Source organism: Apium graveolens, chromosome 4 (genome assembly GCF_009905375.1).
Source record: "Apium graveolens cultivar Ventura chromosome 4, ASM990537v1, whole genome shotgun sequence".
NCBI classification, from domain to species: Eukaryota; Viridiplantae; Streptophyta; class Magnoliopsida; order Apiales; family Apiaceae; genus Apium; species Apium graveolens.
Genome location: NC_133650.1, coordinates 9743827 through 9764483, shown reverse-complemented (window position 1 = coordinate 9764483; position 20657 = coordinate 9743827). Strand labels below are relative to the sequence as shown.

Sequence of the window (20657 nt, the reverse complement as noted above, 5' to 3'; positions counted from 1 at the left end):
TCTATAATTATGAAGTTTTACCATCTATTCTAAAACCTTACAAAATTGTCTAAGGCGCTTCTGTCAGGGTGTTCCCACTATCAGGGTGCGCCTAAAAGTGAATACTATCTTAAAAAGGCATAAACCTTTTGAAGATCAAAATTTTTTCCAAGTCATAACGTTAAAGACGCGCCTATTTGGCCATGGCATATATTAAAACTTTTGCTATGTTCAAACCCAAATACTTATTTGATGCTTTTGCTACAGATTTAGAACATGTCTCCTGATTTATACGTGAATTGATTTTTACACTTTGCAAGTGAAGTACTATCCGGGTGTTCCCTATTACAGGGTGTTTCCTTAAACCTTTATTTATTAGCCCACTGTATGAATTTGTTTAAATAAATCTCACAAGTTTATTGAGACGCTTCCACCCTTAAGGCGCGTCTAATTTATCATTTTAATATAATGTTATGTGGGCGTTTCATAAACTTAGGGCGCCTCCTGAAAAATATGCAATTGAATACTTTTTTATTTTATTGATAATGCGCTCTAGTGCAAAAATTACACCAGTCCCATGTCTACTTTGCTTCATGAGAAAATTATTTAAAAATTTTATCCTTCAACTAGTTCTAAGGTTCGTAGTCATATATACTACCCCCAAGACTATAAGGAATTTATTTGTTATTAGTCTATTACATGGAACTGAGGGGGCCATAGCCGTGCCCTACTGATAATACTTTCGCAAGTGTTCTGCGTTCCAGGCTCGAGGAATGAGTTTGTCATCCAAATCCTCCAAGCAATAAGTTCCTTTCCAAAGTATAGCTTTGACTATGTATGGTCCTTCCCAATTAGCTCCAAGCACCCCATGCTGAGTTATTTTGGTATTTGGCATGACCTTTTTCAGAACAAGATCTTCCACCTTGTAAGGCATGGATTTCACCTTCTTGTTGAAATATCTTGCAATCCTCTGCTGATATGCAACAAGCTTTAACTGAGAATTCATTATGGCTTCATTCAACAGATTCAAGTGGAGCCTCATGTTAACCTCTGCATTTCCTTCCATAAACAAGTCTCTTCGTAATGATCCAACCCCCACTTCCACAGACTTCATAGCCTCATACCCGTAAGCTAGCATGAAAGGGGACTCGCCAGTAGTTGATCTTGGAGTTATGTTATAAGACCAAAGAACCATCAGCAGCTGTTATGGCCAATCTCTTTTCTTTCTTCCAACTTGGCCTTTAAAATATGATTAATGATCTTGTTTATGGCTTCAGTCTGTCCATTACTTTATGGATGATAGACTGCAGCAAAGTCCTTCTTGATGTACAAATCTTCGCAAAGCTTCTTTAATTCTTTGCTGTCAAATTGCTTATCATTGTCAGATGTGATCTTATACGGAATACCAAATCTGCAGACTATGAAATTGAAGATGAAATCTTTGATTTTCTTAGTCGTGATCGTGGCCAGTGGCATAGCTTCCGCCCATTTTGTAAAGTAATCAACAACTACAACAACATACTTCACACCCCCTTGGACTTGAGAAGTTCCCCAATAAGGTCGATTCCCCACATGGAGAAAGGCCAAGGCCTTGCCAACGAAGTTATGGACGTTGATGGGGCGTTGGAATAATTGATAAATTATTGAAAACGATCACATGCCCTAACAAACTTGAAAGCATCTTCTTTCATGGTCGGCCAACAATTTCCCTGTCTTAGGACTTTTAATGCCAACGAACCACCCCCAGAGTGATTGTCACAAATACATTCATATATCTCCCTGAGAATATAATGTCCTTCCTCGAGATCTACACATCATAAAAGCGGTTAATTAAACTCTCTCTTATTCAGCACCCCGTCATACTCAACATACCTCGTAGCCTGATAGCGAAGGCATCGATCTTGTAACTTGTCTTCCGGAAAAGTTCCTGTGTGAATATAGTTAGGAATTGGGGTCATCCAAGTCTCCTGCAGGATCTCTTGCGTTTAAAACACGTTTATCTCTGGAATACTTGGAATTTCCTGAATTCCCAAGGGAATTTGTCCTAGCAACATGTTGTCCATTTGCGATCCCATTTTTCCAAGGCATATGTATTGCCATTCTCTTCTCTCGGCACACCCTCCAGCCTGGCATTACCAAATCTTTTGAGCAAGCGCTGCACACACCTCATGTACAACTCAGTTCGAGGGCCTCGAGCTTGGAACCCTCTATTAACTTGATTTACCACCAACTCTGAATCACTCCGAGCTATTAAATTCACAACCCCCACTTCCAAAGCTATCTTCAAACCATTGATTAGGGCTTTATATTCAGCGTCATTGTTTGTGATATAAAACTTGAAGTGGATGGAACTCATCAGATGGTGCCCCTTTGGGGTGTAATCAAAATAATCCAGGCTCCCGCTCCATTGTTATTCATAGCCCCATATATATGTAGAATCCACCAAGAGTGTGAGAACTCTTTTCTCACTAATTCAGGGTTATTCCCTTGTGAGGAAGGTTTCGTCAACACTATAGCCTTCTCATCTACCTCGGAATCAAATTCAAGTATGAAGTCAGCCAACGCTTGTCCCTTAATTGTCGTGCGGGGGAAATATCCCAGATCAAACTGTCCCAACTCGATTTCCCACTTCAGTATTCTTCCCGACGACTCTGGCCTGTGCAAGATGTGCCTCATAGGATAAGCAGTGCGAACTTCTATCTGATGAGCTTGAAAGTATGACTACGACTTTCATGCCACAAGGATAAGGGCATATACTAACTTTTATATGCTGGTGTATCTTGTCTCTACATCCAACAATCTCTTACTCACATAGTACACCGGTGACTGGCGACCCTCTTCCTCTCTTACCAAAGTCGTACTGATGAAATATTCTAAAACTGCCAAATAGAGAATCAACATTTCCCATCATCTGGATTTGCCAACAGAGGAGGATTTCCCAATTATTCTTTGATTTTATGTAAAGCTTCCTCACAGTCCGAGGTCCATACAAAATTCTTTCCCATCCCTTTAATAGCCTTAAAGAATTCTTTGCATATGTCTGAAGATTTTGAAACAAATCAATTTAATGCTGCAATCCTTCTTGTTAAAATATGTACATGTTTAATGTTGTTGAGAGATTTCATGTCTAGCAGAGCTTTAATTTTCACAGGGATTCGCCTTGATTCCTTGATGGTTTACCATAAACCCCAGGAACTTTCCTGATTCTACGCCAAACACACATTTCTGAGGATTTAGCTTTATTCTATACTTCCTCAAAATGTGGAATGTTTCAGTCAGATCTGCTATGTGATCTTCAGCTTTCTTAGATTTCACCAACATATCGTCTACATATACCTCCATCAGTTTTCCCAATCTTTCTCTTAAACTTCTTATTTACCAGCCTTTGATAAGTTATCCCAGCATTGATTAGACCAAATGGCATCCCGATGTAGCAATAAAGACCTCTGTCTGTGATGAATGATGTGTGCTCTTGGTCGGGTTCATACATGGGGATTTGATTGTATCCAGAGTATGTATCCATGAAACTCAGCAAGGCATGTCCCGTTGTAGCATCAACCAACTGATCAATTCTTGGAAAAGGGAAGCTATCATTTGGGCAGGCTTTGTTCAGATCTGTGAAGTCCACACAAGTTCTCCACTTCCCAATGGATTTTTTCACTAACACCGGATTTGCCAACCATTCCGGGTAAAAAGATTATCTGATTAATCCGACTTCCAAGAGTCTATCCACTTCCTATGCTAAGGCTACAGCCCTTTCTCTACTTACTGCCCTGCGCTTTTATCGAACCCCTTTATGTTTGGGATCGATATTCAATCGATGGCACATGACTTTTGGATCAATTTCCACTATATCCGAGTGGCTCTATGCAAACACATCAAGATTTTCCAAGAGAAATTTTAAAAGTCCTTCTTTCGGCCTTAGGTTTAACTGAGAACCAATATTCAAAACTTTGCTTGGATCCTTCTCGTCGATTCGGATTTCAATCATATCCTCAGTCGGCCCTATTTTCTCCAGGGGCAGCGGGATTCGTGAATCCAAATCGAGCTGATTGTGATCTTCGTCACTTTATTTAGAAGGCGCGTCCTTTAGAGGAGGAGCATCAACTTCTTCAGTAGATCTTTCTGAAAAAAGGCGCACCCTGTGCAACAGGGGCATCAACTTCTTTAGAGTTTTCAATGAAAGAAGGCGCGCCCTGAGATACAGGGGCATCAACTTCTTTTGAGACCTTTGGTGATAAGGGCGCGCCTTCAGATGGAGGGGCTTCCACCTTGTATACAACTTGCTCAAGATTTGCAAAACATCAGCTCTTCCTTCGAGCCAGTATCCATATATGTTTTTCTTGGATTATGTTGTTGTTTGGGGGCTCTTCTTATTCCAACATTTTGACCCTGGGAGTATCTTCTGAGAACAATATTGTTGAAGGCAGCTTGTTGGAATATTCATCCTCTTGCTCAACATAATAATGGACACGAATCTCCTCAATTGGTTGCTCGAGTGTTCCCTCTGGTTCGTCGTCGGAGGCATCTATGACATGGATATCTTTTTTTAAAAAACCCCTCATAGCCTGTCGATAACATTCCCGAGAGTTGTATTGGGAACCTTTTATTCTACCAACCCCATTTGGGGTAGGGAACTTGATTTTTAAGTGGTTAATTGAAGTGATAGCCCTCATTTCCCTGAGAAAAGGTCGTCCCAACAACACATTGTGGGACAATTCCTGATTTAAGACCTTAAATTTGAGCATCTTTGTCACAGAGAGAGGGCTTTCTCCCAGCATACATGATAACCGAATTGATCACATGACTCTAACTCCTTCACCAGAAAATCCATAGACCCAAGAATCCTCCCCTGATATATCCCGATCAGGTAAACCCATCTTTTTATAAGTGCTGTAGTAAAGGATGGTAGTCGAGCTTCCATTATCCATGAAGGCTATGTAGAGCGGACTTTTATTCCCTTGTTTTGTCATGGCACCCCCCCCCACAAGCACCCCCGGCTCATGTTTTTAGTCCCAATTTGGAGAGAAATGACCAGAGCGTCATTGTGAGGGTGATGTACCCACCTAACATCCGCCTCTCTGAAGGTGGTATCCATTGATTCTCCCTTGAATACTTTCGGTGGTTGAGTTTCCACCCCGTGGATGTCAGTCAACGGCCTGAACCGGGCTTCTCTTGCATATCTTGACAAGGCTCGATTGTTGCATTCCATTCCAGGATATCCTCCAAATAATTCTCGGATACTACCGTCCTTGACAAATTTATTTTCCTCCAAAGTCTCGTTGTTAGATCCGCGAGGGGCGCGTCCGCCTTCTTCTTTAACTTTGTCAAAACCATTTTTGTGCTTCCTTACTTCCTTTACCACCCATTCGCCAAGATAGTCCTTTTTTATCAGATCTTCGATTCCATCCTTTAGTTGTCGGCATTCATGGGTGTTGTGCCCGGATGATTCATGAAACTCGCAATATTTCTTTCTGTCCTTGCTTTGCCAAGATGATAGAGCTTCCGGATTCCTGAAAAGTCCTTTATTCTTGTTCACTTCAAAGATGTGCTCAGTCGATGCAGCCAAAGGAGTATATCTTCCAGTTCTATTGCCATAACTTGAGGGGGGACTCCATTCCCTTCACACAGTTGTGGCGTTCACCCGATTTGGGCTTCGACTACTTCTTCAATATCTCAGGCTCGAAGATTTGTCCTTCTTTCTTGCTCTTCCCCTATGGCTTGTTTTTGAAACCGTGTGGACCTCTGCTAAAGATTGTTCTATGGCCTTAAATGATTCTGTCAAGGCCAAAATATCTGCCATAGTTGCTGGATCCTTTCCCAGCAAGTGTTTCCAGAAGTCTGAACCAATCCTTAATCCTACTATCAAGAAACATTTCAAACTTCGTCTGAGGCTCCTCTCACGCCAGTAGATTCAGCGTTGAACCTTTTGAAGTAAGATGTTAGACTCTCATTCTCCCTCTGTTTTATATTAGCCAAAGTTGTAACCGACGGAGCATATCTTACAACTGCATGGAACTTTGTCAAAAATAAAGTTTTCATCTGATCCCAGGAAGTGATTACTCCAGGTCCAAGCTTTTAGAACCATTATGGAGCACTTTCTCTAAAAATCGCAGCCAAGAGTCTACATCTAGCCAGGTCCGGAACTTGGTACACATCCATCTCTATGTTAAACCGCCCCATAAATTTCATAGGGTCTGAACTTCCATAAAACCGCAGATCTCTAGTAGTGTTACGATATCCAGCCGGTAGCTGGGCCTCTCTTACAGCCACAGAGAATGGCGAAGAAATCTCAGTTGTTCCTGTTACCATTCCTCCTTCTAAGTGATTAATTAGCTTCTTCAGATCCTCAATATTAAATGCCCCCACTCCGGGGATGGTCTGCACGCTGGGATGTGGATTCTGAGGTTGAAGTGGAGGTGGCACTACTTGATTCCCACCCGGAGGAGCCAGTTGCTGATTAGTATTCTAAGCATCGGTTTGTCCTCCTCCCAGTATCACCGGTATCTCTTGATTTCGTCCTTGATTTCCTTCCAGAGTTCCATCTTGTCCTCGACCGCGGTCATCAGGAATTTCACGGTCATAAGTTTGCATATCCCTTCGGCCGTTACCTCCCATGTGATCATCTATTTCAGTTCGATCATCCCCATGAGCATCACGATAGTTGGTGCGGCGATTGCCGTCCAAGTATCTACAGCGACCTTGACCCCTTCCTCTCCATTGGGGCCTTCTCTAGCACTTCCATAGTTTTGACCAAACCTATCCATCGATCCACAGAGAGGAGCTCTCTCATGGTCGCGGTGCCGCTCCTAATTCTTAGTAGGATTCAGGGGAAAACACGTTGAACCACGGGGCATCGCATCTCCTCGGTCGGCATCTCTCTGCCACTCCAAAAGTAGCATTCGCAGATCATCATCTCCTAGACGGATCCCTAAACGATCTTTCAGTGTAGCAAAACCTCGCTTCTCGTTAGTTGGTATAAATTCCACTTGCCGCCAGCTCCTCTAGAGTCCGCCCAGACCGGTGTGTGTGAGTTACAACCCGATTATCAGCTTGTGGCACCTCTCGTCCATTAGTATCTTCATCGACAAGTTCAACGATCGGAGTTGTGTCATCGGAGTAATTCAACCGTCGCGGGGTTATTGGCACATGCCCACCTTCAGTTTGGCCAAGACCTGGCCAAAGCATCTCTCTCAGTCATGGGGGATTTGCCAGGTGCGTGGACAGGACGATTAAGACAAAGACCTCTTCTGGTCTTGCGTCGTTCTACCGTGCTCAGCCTTGAATCGAACCCGTTCAGGGCATCACCCATGCGGTATAGTTGCTCCAGCATATCAGCGTTACTGATCAGAACTGGTGGTTGACCCCCAACTTCTAGAGTAAGGTGATCAAGCGTAGTTGGAATATAAGGTTCATAGGAGGCCATAACCATGACCAGAATCTTCTTCGGAACTTCCATCATAAAAACTTCCATCACGATATTGAGATATCTTTCCTCCTAGATGTAGATCTTGATTAGCCTCTCCTTCTAGCGTCAATTTATTGACGGAGAAATTTAATAGCAACGAAGTTTGAGTTTTGTAGCCGGAAACAAGATCTGTGACGGTGTTTTTTTATCGGAATATGTGAACAGTGTTTGGTGGTTGTGATTATTGGTGGCTTAGATTGCTTAGGGTTAGTGGTGTCTCCTTTGCGCTCTCAACTTCTGACCTCTTGTAATTTGCCTACATATCCCTATTTATAGGAAATCAAGTCAACGTAGTTCTTGGGGAACAAGAAACCTAATGAGCTTAGATCTCTTGTCCCGAGGCCCAATAGGAAACCTACTGGAAACCGTCTTCTACTAGCTTTAGGAATGTCCGCCGATGAGGCCTAACCACAAAGACCCAAGGCTCGTCCACGGCTTCAAGACTTCACGGATGAGGCATCTCCCTGGCCAAGGATAACCTTCCGCTACCATCTATTTCTCTAGTCCGTGGACGCAGGTATAACCGTGGTTCACCCCAAATGTTGGACGCATCTTTGTCCCCGAATAAGGAGCCCCTACCTGATTACAGGACAAGTGATCCCAAACTATTGGGTGCAAAGTGCAAGATACTCTAAAGTTTCCCAACGAGGACACCCGTTGAATACAGAGACAGAGCTCTCAAAGCACACACCAAAGTTTACCCCACATCCCCAATGAGGACACTCATTTACCACAGGAGGATACCTTCCGTCTAGGCATACCCTTAGAGGTCTGTGACCACGGACACCACCTTCCTGTTGTTGCATTACAGGAAGAAGTTCTTCAGTAGAGTACCTACAAAAAATACGTTAGTAATAATGGTCTCCTTCCTTCTTGAATCATCCAAAAAGTCTAGCCAAAGTACCTATGTTGAAATCTCATCCAAACCATCTACTCTATTTAGGGCGCGCCCTAAGACTTCTGGACGGATGCTACTTCCAAGAATCAGTCAAATCTCTCTTTCAAGTAATCAAAGGGTGCGCCTTACATTTTCATAATAAATTTGGCGCGTCCTTGAATTCAAGGTCTCCACTGTTCATATCGTTCTTAGGGCTCACCCTAACTTATATAAAGTTAGAATTTTTCCTCCCTGTTAGAGCACTATGGGCGCCCCTTAATTTCTTAGTGTTTTTCCCATTTTCATCATTGTGAGAGAACGCCTAAAGTTTTCAAAGCATTTCTGATCCATACCACATAAAAGGCGCGCCCTTACATTAAATTACGGCAGAAAAAGGCTTGTACTATTTTTCCCTAATTTTAGGTATAAATATCTCAATTTCATTCAAGTGACTCGAATTTGACTCGAATATTCCCCCACCAAATTTTGGGCATAACGTGAAATATTATCAATCTAGATGAAATATTATCAATGTAGAGAATTGAAGAGTATATTTGATATTTCTAAAAAAAACTAACGCGGTGCAGAGGAGAACAGCATGTACGCTGTACACGGACTTGCAATAACTTAAATTATGTTATTTTCAACATATTGATTTAAAATGTTATCGAATCAGGAAGTTCTCAGTAGTATCAAGCTTATGCCTTTCTTCCTAAACATTTCTTCTCTAAACTTTTTTATTATAACATGTTTTTCAGACCTTAACTGGCATCGATAATTTGAGGTCAAAGAAAAGCAAGAGTACATAGGTTCATTTAGCTCTGTCCAGGCCTAAAGTTAAGAATAATAATGCATCAGTTTGCAAGAAAAGCTAGCTTTCAAGACCTATCTAGCTGGTTCACCATCCATTCCCATAATCTGATCATGATCACCTTGTGTATATATACTACACAGAACAGAATTAAAACAACAATATCATCTGTAATTAACCAACATTCACAGAATCATCTTGAACCAGAACTGCTTTTTCATATAGTTCACTAATGGCAAATACTAGCGCAACTAAAGGCTGTGCTGGCAAGGCATGCACCTCTACCGCCATGCTAGAAGAGCTCGTACCTCCTTCGGGTTGGAGTCAGGACTCGGATTCTCACTACCTTGTCCTTGATCTTCCTGGTAATTTAGTTTCATAATTTTAAATGAAGTAATAATAGTTCCTATTTTTCATAAGATGTAATCTTTTACTAATTATATACAAATCATTCTCATGAAATTTAAATGATGCAAGGTTTCAAGAAGGAAGAGGTGAGACTACAAGTGAATAATCGAGGCGAGATTATCACAAGCGGTGAAAGGCAAACAGTTGGGAACAAATTGGTGATCCGTTTCTTGCAGAACTTTAAAATACCAGAAAATTCAATTACTGAAAAGATCACAGGAAAGTTTGAAGGCGAGGTTTTATATGTAACTATCCCAAAGCTAAAAAAAGACGATGATATCACGAAAATAAGCAACCTTCGAAAGCTAAGAACGAAGCCAAAAAATGAAGACAACATCACGAAAACAAGCAACATCCCAGAACCAAAAAAAGAAGACAACATTGGGAAAACAAGCAACACAGCAGAGCCAAAGAATGACGACAATGTCATTAAATCAAGGGACATTGACGGATATGGCAGCGTCAGGAATTATAAGAAGATTGCTGAAAAATCGCCTTTTAATGGTGAAGGCATTATAAGAGAGGGCTGGGATATAGCAGAGGAGAGTGGCATGTTACTACAAAGTGTAGTGAAAAATCTGAAAGAGAACAAGGGTATTCTTATAACAGCCGTGTTGGCATTCTCTCTGGGGGTGTTGGTGTCTCGTAAATTTTCAAAATAATCTGAAACCAGGGCATTATATCCATTGCTTTGTTTAGTTTGATGTAATGAAAGATCAAAACTGTAACAACTTATAACAATCAACTTGTTCAACTTGTTCAACTCCTGATGAAATAATATGTACATGTATACATTTTCATTAAAGTTGTTTGGAATTGGCTTTTATAGAATCAGAATCAACATGCATCCGTCGCATAACATGACACAGCGGAAAAGACATGAGCATCAACTATCTACGCAAGTTTTACAATGCAATGGCATTTTATGACTCAAGTACTTTACCTTTTCCGATTCTCTAAGCTTTAGCAGTAAGCGATTCTGAACTAAAGTATTGCACAAAATTTACGTTGCAGATTCTACAGCCTGAGCTTTTGTCTGGGATGTTACCTCTAGTCCTTAGAAGACATCTTAAGCTGTAAAACGTCTGTTTTCAAGCACCGAAATATTTTGTAGTTCTAGACTTCTAGTCCAATATCTTGGAGACTGAATACAAATTCAAGCTCTTAGATAAATGAATTTGATGAATAAAAGACACTAAAAGTTTAAATGTACAACCCCAACAAGGCCAGGATCTTCTAGAACTAGTATTCCTTTTCTGAAACCCTTATGTTGATTATGTCCTCGCTGAATCAAGCCTAGGTGCACAAGGACTAAGATTAGCCAAACTTCTTATAAAAACTACAAAGTTTACCAACAAATTCAACTAAGTCTGTAATTTTCGCATAACTTAAGAATAGACCGGTTAGAAAGGCCCAAATAGGATCTTATACTCTTTAACAGGCTCATTTATAAACCATAGACCAACAACATATTTCTTAGAATTTCAAATTTCAGTGCAGGAGATAGAAACTACACATGCTTGCCTTCACCTCCACTTTCAGCAACAAAAACTCTGCTTTGGATTACCGCTGTTTAACTTTATGGTATGTTTTCACATGTAATGCCTATTTTTTTTCCATAACCGAAAGTGTTAACGAGGCTCAAGAAAAGCAAGGAATACACAGAAACTTTGCAGAGTTGGCTGCATGAACCCTCCTTCTATATGTGATCAATATCCTAAACAAAAGTTAGGAATAAATGAATAATTATATCATTATCTGCAACCTTATAATCACTTCAAACCAATTAGCATCCACATTTTTAACTTTAACCAGAAATATATTGATATAATTATTCTGATTCATAATACTTCAACAATGACAGATACCACAGAAACAAAGGGCAATGCTGGTAAGAAAAGTATCATTCACCGCCATGCTAGAAGACTTTGTACCTCCTTCGAGTTGGAGTCAGGACTCAGATTCTCACTATCTTGTCCTTCATCTTCCTGGTAATTAAATTACTATACTAATTCCTTAACGACGTATTCATATTCCTTTTGTCATACTCATTCTCTATTAAACATTCTTAAATGTGTAAGGTTTCAAGAAAGAAGAAGTGAGACTTCAAGTGAATAACAGGGACGAGATAATCACCAGCGGGGAAAGGCAAACAGATGGAAACAAATTGGTAACGCGTTTTCAGAAGACTTTTAAGATACCGGAGAATTCAGTAAGTGAAAAGATCACCGGAAAGTTTGAAGCAGAGGTTTTATACATAACAGTCCCAAAGCGAAAAAGTATAGTGAAAAATCTGAAAGAGAATCAGGGGATTATTATAACAGCTGTGTTGGCATTTTCACTTGGTGCATTAGCCTGTCATAAACTTTCAAAATGATTGGAACCTGCAATGCAAGATATGGTTTCGTTTGCTCTGCATAGCTTGATGTAAACAAAGATCACATCTGTAAAAACTTCACAAGGCTAAATTCTTCAGCTCATGACATGACATATATCAATTTGATGTACACATTTGACATTTCTCCTCAAGTTGCTTAAACTTGACTTCATAGTTTCAACATGGATCTCTGAATGGTTTCATTAATTTGATTTTATTTTGTTAATAGATGATGTCCATAGCTGCCATTTTCCCAGCACAGTTTTCTTTTTGCAAAATAAAAAGAATGTTTGGTCCTAAGTATTTGATATGCGTAAATATTTTGAAAGATAAGGTTAAGAAAGGGCCAAGGGAGATTATGAAGTTACATAACCTAAATCCAAACACACATATGAGATTGCCTGGTGGAATTACTTATTTAAACGTATAAGTAACTAATTTCTGAAAAGGCTTAAATCTCAAATAGTCACTAAACTAAGAGTCATATATCAAAACGATCACTTCAATTATCGGGGACTCGTATGAACCACTCTGGTTGAGAATAATGACACTACCGTTAAATGTGTTACTTTGACCTGACATTAACGGTAAGTACAGGTAGAAGTGGTCGTGGCTTTTAAATAAAATTATATATCAACAGTAACACTTTATGTATTTCACCATTCTTCTCCATTAAACACAAACCCTTAGATCAGAATAATATATTCCAAAACTAAAGCACATTAAAGCTATCATAGCAAAGTCATAGAAACAGCCAGATATGTGTTACATTAAAGCATACTCTAATCAATTTAAAAGTGATTTCACAGCATTTTTGCGCATTAGATCCGAAGAAATACTTCCTGATGGCCGGATGGTACTAACACTTACTTGCAGGAGCTTTGATGATCACACCATCTAAGATTCTTGTTACATAAATGCATTACTGGCAAAATCACTCGAGGACATGTTGGTTGAGGTAGGAATAAGTATAACAATATACTATTAATTACCAAGTAAATATGTCATATTAGGTATTAACACATACCTTATGTTTGCTAATCTCATTATCTTATAAGGGTTTACTTCGTGAGGAGGACATAAATTCATTTAATCTGCCAACTTACAACCCAAGCCCCGCTGAATTGGAGGCAATAATCGAATCCGAAAGCTCCTTTAGTCTCGCTAGACTGGAAACCTTTGAAGTCAACTGGAATGCCTGCAGTACTGAAGATGAAATAATGAAGTCTGGGAATAACAATGGTGAGATTATTGCGAAAACAATCCGAGCTCTAACAGAGCCGATACTAACCAGTCACTTTGGAAGTTGTTTCATAGATCAGATATATTAAAAGATTTGCAATGCATATCAGTGAGCATCTCTCTACCCACAACACTGACAATGCATTCAATATGCTTGTAGTTTCCTTGAAGAGGAAATAAATAATTCATTAAGGAATTAACATGAATTTCTACCGACTAGCTGCAGGTACTAGCAAGGATATGTCTTGCAATGCCGCACAGATATTGTAATAAAATATTAGTTTCATGAAATTGTAACTATACTACTCCTCTTATTAAGTATAATTTATATGTAAAAGTTGTGGCTTAAAGTTAACAAGGAAGATAATGGTTAAAATTAAAGGATACCAAATCACCGGTAAAAGAATAATCAAATTTGATCAAGCAATTCAAGGGCATTCACATTTTGGTTGAAAACAAAGCAGAACTATCCTATTCCATTCATCTTTTGAGAGGCTTCATTTTTTGTGGTTCGTTAGTTATTTGATTTCATTATAAGAATAGGGTGAAAAGCTGCAATATTTCAACATATTAAGATTGCCCTGCTACTTGCATTTATTAAACCTCTTGAGCATCCTTTGAATTAAGATATCAGGTCAGTTGTCCTCATTTTTGAATTGCTTCTTGTTTCTGATTATGGTTCTGTACCTTTGTTACCACTATTCTGATGGATCATGAAGTTTTAAAACTACAGTGTAGCTTTGTTGGCCTCCACCCTAGCCCGGATGTCCCTAATGACTTGATCATGCGTCGCACATTGGCAAAGAACCAATTAGGTGCCAGTGTTTTGCTTTGCAGGTCATAGTTTAATTTTCAGGGTTGGAAGATTTGGCATACAAGAAACGGGGGCTCTTCCGACTGATCTTAAACCGATCGTTTTTAAATTTAGCACAAATTAGATTGTCATGTTTTAACACAAGCACATTATAACCATGCATGTCTCAATTAGTTTGGAAAGATGACAATGCACATAAATTTACACAGATACATGAACATGTTTTACCACATTGCAACAAATGGCCTGATTTTAAAAATGTTAAAGCAGTATTATCTTGCAGAGCAGTTTTATACGTTTAAGAGGCCTAAACGTTAATCCTTTTCGTGGATTCAGGAATGGGAGAGACAGAAAACAATGAGGTTGAAAAAGACAAGCAAGAAAAGAAAGAGAAGCATGCAGACGAGGACGGAAAAGGAGAGAAAGGCGAGAAGACGAAGGATAAGGATAAGAAGAAGAAAGACAAGAGTGGTAAGGAGGAGAAGAAGAAGAAGAGTCCTGAAGATAAGAAGGATCCAGCATATTTAAAGTCTAAGTTAGAAAAGCTAGACGTTAAGATTAAAGACTTGGTAACAAAGAAAGAAGAAATGCTGAAATTGCTCCAGGAAGCTGAAGCAAATCCACCTCCTGCTGATGCACCACCTGCAACTGCTTAAATGAGATGTTTGTGATTACATGAAAACTGTACATATAATTAGGATTAAGCTTGATAGACTCTGATTAGATGTCAACATGTATATTAATTTTGTAACATAAGTACATACTAATAGCATGTGTATTCAGAACTGTTGAAAATAAAAATATATTGATTGAATGCGTGAATCGTGATAATTGTAGATTTTTTAATTCGATGAGCTGAAAAATCGAAAGCATAAGGTTACAGAACTGGGAAAACAGATCAGATTCAGCACAATTACCCTTGGAAGACATAGCAATTAGCACACACAAGTAAGGCAGAAGAGCCAGGAAAAAGAAAACATGGAGATGCGGGGTATCGATCCCCGTACCTCTCGCATGCTAAGCGAGCGCTCTACCATCTGAGCTACATCCCCATCTTGTTATTGTAACCATAAAATCATATACTAAAACTTATTAAATAAATTGCTATAATACCAAAGAGGAGAACGTCAATCAGGATTAAGGAACACCATTTACACGAAATTGACACATCTCAGAACGTTCATCACTATCATTATTGGCCGAGCATCTCCAATCATATAAAATTATTAATTAAAAATCATTCATACATACTATAAATAAAAAATATTGTAAAAAATTTCATCTCCAATGATAGATTTTCCTTATTTTTAAATATAGTCAACATCTTGATATTAGTTATATTTGTGGAATCAATACAGACTGTGTAAGAAATCTGTAAAAAAAAATATAATCATTTATTACCATATTGAAGTAATATATTATATTTATAACAATATAAAATTTTAATAACATACTATTTTTAAAATATAACTAACCAATATATCAAATATCATCGAAATATAATATCTTACTCGTTCAACAAATTTTATATATTATCATACATGTCCAGTTTAGCCAATATTATCCTACATGTCCAGTTTAGCCAACCAATTATAGCAAACATTATTGGAGATTATGTTACCTCTATTGTTAATTATTTTAATTATTTTATTATACATAAAGTTTAAATTTTAATTCTATATCCTATATATAATTTAGTAAATGTATTTTATAACTATTATATTTATTTGATAAAATTGATTCAAGTTTTCGAACCGAATTTAAATTATCAATTTTTTTACAAATCAAATTTCGAGTTTGAAATTCAAATTCGGATCGAACTCAAACTCGAATCCAATTTTTTTAATCAATCTGAAATTAAGTCTAAAAATATTCGACTCGGATAATAATATTTTGACGATTAATATAGAGTTACAAGGCCAGCAAAACAGAAAAAAAAACTAGACAATTAAAATGGAATGGCAGAAAAAGTAAACGGAAGAAACCAAATAAAATAATGAGAATGAGTAGCATAATAAATCCAGGGGCCAGCAAAATGACAGAGGTGTGTGTTGTATGTGAGAGAGACACTAATCACATATGTGGGGACCACTATCATGTTCCAATTCCCAATGCAATGCACAACCCAACCCCAATCTCAATCTATCTATCTATCTGCCCAGACACTCTCCTAGTAACTACACTTTCTAAGTTTCTATTACTACAAAACACAACTCTTTGACTCTTCTTCTCCGGACACAACACAAAAAAAACACACACACAGAGTTTGAGAAATTTTAATGATGGGGTTGGGAGCTCGCAGGTGTTCACACACTTCTCATATCACTCAGTTCATCATCACCAGCTTCTTCCGTCATAAACTATAGACTTATTTTCTATTCTTACACAGTTACACTCATCTTCATCATCTTCTTTCTCTTATATATATATATATATATAGATATATATTGAGCTTTCATTATGGTAGATTGAAGTTTATATATACACAATTATACTTGTAGCTGTTTTCAATGGAGGGTCGGGGATTATTGTATACTACTTCTGCTGCTGCTGCTGCTGGTGGATCCAGTTCAAATAATACTAATGCTTTGCTCCATCATCACATGCCTTTTCCTTTTCTTGGTAATTTTCTCTTCCTTAAATTATGTTTGTGTAATTCAATTTTAATTATTGTAATATAATTGTTTTTCATTACTATGTGTAGTTTGTAGATCCATTAATATCTATGTTGATTGTGTTATATTGTGTGTTTTCACTTTTGGTCTTTGTATTGATGCTTGTGGTTTTGGCTACCAGGAATAATTCAGTATTTCTAGACTGTGTGTACATTCTTTTTATCGATTTTATATTGCTAATATTTAAAAAGGACTAGATAGTCTTGTTGTGTTCATTGATCTGTATAGATGGTATTCTTGTATCTTTGATCTTGCAGGATTTTAAATGTAAAGGTTTCATCTTTGCCATTTGATTTGAGTCAATGGATTGGATTCACCTTTACCCCCTTTTTCACTTTTTGTGTTAGTGTGTTCTACCTTGTGTGTTCGATACCAATTAGTGAAAAGTTTTTTTTTTTAGAAAACTTTAACTAAATATGAACAAAAAGTCTTGACATTTTAATTATCGCAACTTCAGAACTCCAAAATAGAATTGAGGTGATTTGAATCATGTAATAATGTTGGCTGCTGCATTTGTTTTTTTGACTGATTGAAGATTGAACAGATTCCTTATGTTAGTGTGTATGATGGTTTGGTTCAGATTCAAGATCAATGGTTAGTTTTAAAGATGTTAGTGGGAGGATGCATTCAGAGAGATCGTTCTTTCGATCATTTGGTCAGGATGGTAATGAGGATGAAGACTTTGACGAATACTTTCATCAACCTGAGAAAAAGAGGCGGCTTAAAGCTGATCAAATCGAATTTCTGGAGAAAAGTTTCGAAGCTGACAACAAGCTTGAACCAGAACGAAAGGTTCAACTTGCAAAAGACATTGGTTTGCAGCCTCGACAGGTGGCAATATGGTTTCAGAACCGCCGAGCACGGTGGAAGAATAAATCTCTAGAAAGAGATTATGAAGTACTGCAAGATAGCTACAATAGCCTTAAAGTGCAATATGACAACCTCGTCAAGGAGAAGGATAAGTTAAAAGTTCAGGTGAGACCATTTAGTAGTAAGTTTTCCATTTTTTCATCGTATATCCCAGATATGGGGAAATTCTGATACATATGTTATGAGTTCTATTCAGGTTCTTGACCTAACAGACAAGCTATGTCTCAAAGAAAAAGAGAAAGACGGTTTGGAAGTGGTAAATACGCAAGCATTGTCTGCAGCATCACAGCAAGAACACATTGAAAATGAGGTCTCCAAGGGTGAGGTATCAAATGAACCGATTTTGACCTGCAAACAAGATGACAATCCCTCGGTCAAAAGTGACCCGCTCTATTCAGACAGCCCAAATTACATTGATGTAGTTAATTCCTCTCTGTTAGAGGCAGGAAATCCCGTACAGTTCTTTGATATAGATCAGTCAGATATGTCTCAAGATGAAGAAGAAAACTTAAGAAGGCTCTTGTTGCCTTCACTGGCATACATGTTTCCAAGGATCGGAGACATTAGTTCCCCCGACCTACCTGCAAGTACTTGTTCCTCTGGCTTTCCAATCGAAGAAGAAGCTTATGATTTCTGGGCTTACTAATTGATCATAGGCTTGTGTATTACTGTTTTCAGCATGTCTCTGTTGCTACAGCATGCATATGGTAAGCAAGTAAATAAGTCCATCACATGACACTGCAATCCAGAAAGGATTATGGTTTCAGGTGAGGTTTATAAATGTTAGCATTTTCCCCTTTGTGCACTGTTCTTTTCCTGTATTGTTTTCACTTTTCTACGAACGTGTTATCAGTATTGTAATGGATGTAATTACTTAATAATTCATCATGATGATACTATGGTCTTTGTTTCTAATTTTTCTAAACCCTATTCTACTGAAACATATAACTGCAACCGTAGTATTAGTTGGATCAAACATGACATTAGTGAGTCTATTTACTGTAGTTTTAACAATATAGCCTTATTCTTTTTACTATAGTCTATAGAAATTATATGGTATAGCATTTAGAATTGGGTTTAGTGAGACTATTGTTTGTGGAGTTATGATCAGAGCCACTTGGTGCTTTTTCGAAGTATGCACTATGCACCTTAATTGGGATTTTTTTTTTGCCTGAATATTAAGCAGTGTGTGGTCTACTTGGGTGGAAGCTGTCACTGTTGATAGTAGTCCTTTTCCTAGATGCAAAAATCTTGTATTTAGTAAGACTTGGATGGTCATTGTTAATTACCTTGATTTGGATCTACTTATAAAGTAGTTGGAACTGTGAATTCATTTTAATTAGTTGTTTAATTTGCCTAATGTGAATGATAAGTATCTTGTAGGTGAGTTTAATTATATGTGAACCGAGTTGTGGCCCGACTAAAAAAGGCAAACTTATAGAATCTTAATTAAGGCGTCATCAGAAACTTGTGAATTAAACCTTTGAATTCATTTGGCCAAGTGTTTATCTCCACACCTCACAAGTTTGTCATCGTTGTCACCTGTCAGCGTAGGATAACTCGATAACAACCCTTTTAATTACACTTCTTAGGTTGAATATATCTTTGGGCTTGCACCAGAATTTCTGCTGTGATCCGAGCGCCGGTGTGTTTGTAGTAATGCACACGTCTAAGTTTTAAGAGGCTATTATAAAAAGCATGACTTTCTTTTAATTCTTAACACACACTTGTAGGAAGATTAGTACATTCATACCCGTAAGAGGGAATTAGAGAAAGACGGTTAGATTAAGAGAGTATATATGTTGTACTCAACTTATTCTGTAGTATAACCTGGTAGATGTCTTTAGTAGAGGCACCGTGAGAATTTTTTTGTAATTAACCTTAATGAGAGAAATATTTAGCTTTCCTATTTACTGGTGCTCAAAATTGGTCTTGTATATATTCAAATTTGAGTACTATTTATTAAATTCCGAATTTATCACAGATGCCATACCATTTCTTTCCAGAAATGATGGCATGTAAGTGGATACATGATATATAAAAGCAACATTACTTGATAGGTGATAAATTAATTATGTATTCAGTTAAGTGGTAAATCCTCCATCGACAACAAGGTCGTGACCGGTGAGGAATGCCGAGTCGTCAGAAACCAGGAACAATACTGCATCTGCAACGTGCTTAGCCTTGAGAACGACATCCTTCAAGCTTGTCAATGGCTGGTACATTCTCTCAATCTCCTCATCATCCTTCTCGTAATTATAAGCCTTTCTCATCAATGGTGTCAGTACCATAAAAGGTGACACCGCATTCACTCTAATTCCATGATTTCCCAGCTGTTTGCTTGCGGATTTAACCAACCCTACGATGGCATGTTTGGCCATAAAGTAGTCTGTACGCTTATCCCCGCCTATTCTAGCTGCCACACTTGCATTGCACACTATAGTACCCCTAACACGCCTATCTACCATGGCACGTGCCGCGTGCTTTACACAGGCAACGTTACCGCGGATATCCACGCCAAAGAGACGGTCTAACTGGGACATGTCCAGATCCAGGACCACCTGATCACAGCTACTGAGAGTTCCGGCATTACTGAACATTATGTCAAGTTGGCCATAAATCTGCACCGTTCTCTCCACCAACGCCTTAACTTGATTCTCATCAGCAACATCGCAATGCATGTACATGCAACTCTCCCGGCCAATTGATTTAGCAACATCCTGGCCTAATTCGTCCTGGATGTCTGCTATTACGACTCGTGCACCGTGTTGAGCAAAGAGATGAGCAGTGGCCTCGCCAATGCCACTTGCACCACCGGTTATTATGGCTACTTTGCCTTCGAGTTTTTTGTGTTGAGGAGGCGCTACAACTGCCATTTTCTATGCGTATATACTGCACGAGTGCTTCACCAATCTCTATTTAAGCTTAGTAGAGCACCGGTAATTAGGCAGATTTCAAAAAGTTTATCTACTCAAATTAGCTATACCTTACAGGCAAATGATTGATATAGTAAAGTACTTGAGATACATTACAGATAATGTTCATATATATTCATTAATTTGCCTAACTGATCACAATTGGTTTCATCTGCACTGTAATGCACTTCTCAGATTGCACATATTATATGGTGCTAATT

The 20657-nt window shown here is 38.4% G+C and overlaps 4 protein-coding genes, 1 long non-coding RNA gene and 1 other non-coding gene across 6 annotated transcripts; 3 read left to right on the top strand and 3 right to left on the bottom strand.

Annotated features, from left to right (window-relative positions):
• Positions 1-706: 706 nt before the first annotated feature.
• On the bottom strand, positions 707-1174 carry LOC141718303 (uncharacterized). Its single transcript, XM_074520686.1, has one exon. It carries the CDS (start codon positions 1172-1174, stop codon positions 707-709), a length of 468 nt encoding a protein of 155 aa, XP_074376787.1.
• An 8110-nt stretch (positions 1175-9284) lies between these two features.
• Positions 9285-12145, top strand: LOC141717704 (uncharacterized). The gene is made up of 4 exons (XM_074519878.1): positions 9285-9500; positions 9613-11127; positions 11408-11534; positions 11625-12145. Exons 1-2 carry the CDS (start codon positions 9368-9370, stop codon positions 10203-10205), a joined length of 726 nt encoding a protein of 241 aa, XP_074375979.1. The 5' UTR covers positions 9285-9367; the 3' UTR covers positions 10206-11127; positions 11408-11534; positions 11625-12145.
• A 1496-nt stretch (positions 12146-13641) lies between these two features.
• Positions 13642-14798, top strand: LOC141717703 (uncharacterized). The gene is made up of 2 exons (XR_012573741.1): positions 13642-13796; positions 14313-14798. It is a non-coding gene; the product is annotated as an uncharacterized LOC141717703 (long non-coding RNA).
• A 157-nt stretch (positions 14799-14955) lies between these two features.
• Positions 14956-15028, bottom strand: TRNAA-AGC (transfer RNA alanine (anticodon AGC)). Its single transcript has one exon. It is a non-coding gene; the product is annotated as a tRNA-Ala (tRNA).
• A 1088-nt stretch (positions 15029-16116) lies between these two features.
• On the top strand, positions 16117-18436 carry LOC141717701 (uncharacterized). The gene is made up of 3 exons (XM_074519876.1): positions 16117-16598; positions 17232-17626; positions 17718-18436. The coding sequence occupies exons 1-3, from the start codon at positions 16487-16489 to the stop codon at positions 18165-18167; spliced, it is 957 nt and encodes a 318-aa protein (XP_074375977.1). The 5' UTR covers positions 16117-16486; the 3' UTR covers positions 18168-18436.
• Positions 18437-19460: 1024 nt separating this feature from the next.
• On the bottom strand, positions 19461-20412 carry LOC141717702 ((+)-cis,trans-nepetalactol synthase NEPS1-like). The gene has a single exon (XM_074519877.1). The coding sequence runs from the start codon at positions 20395-20397 to the stop codon at positions 19606-19608; it is 792 nt and encodes a 263-aa protein (XP_074375978.1). The 5' UTR covers positions 20398-20412; the 3' UTR covers positions 19461-19605.
• Positions 20413-20657: the final 245 nt, after the last annotated feature.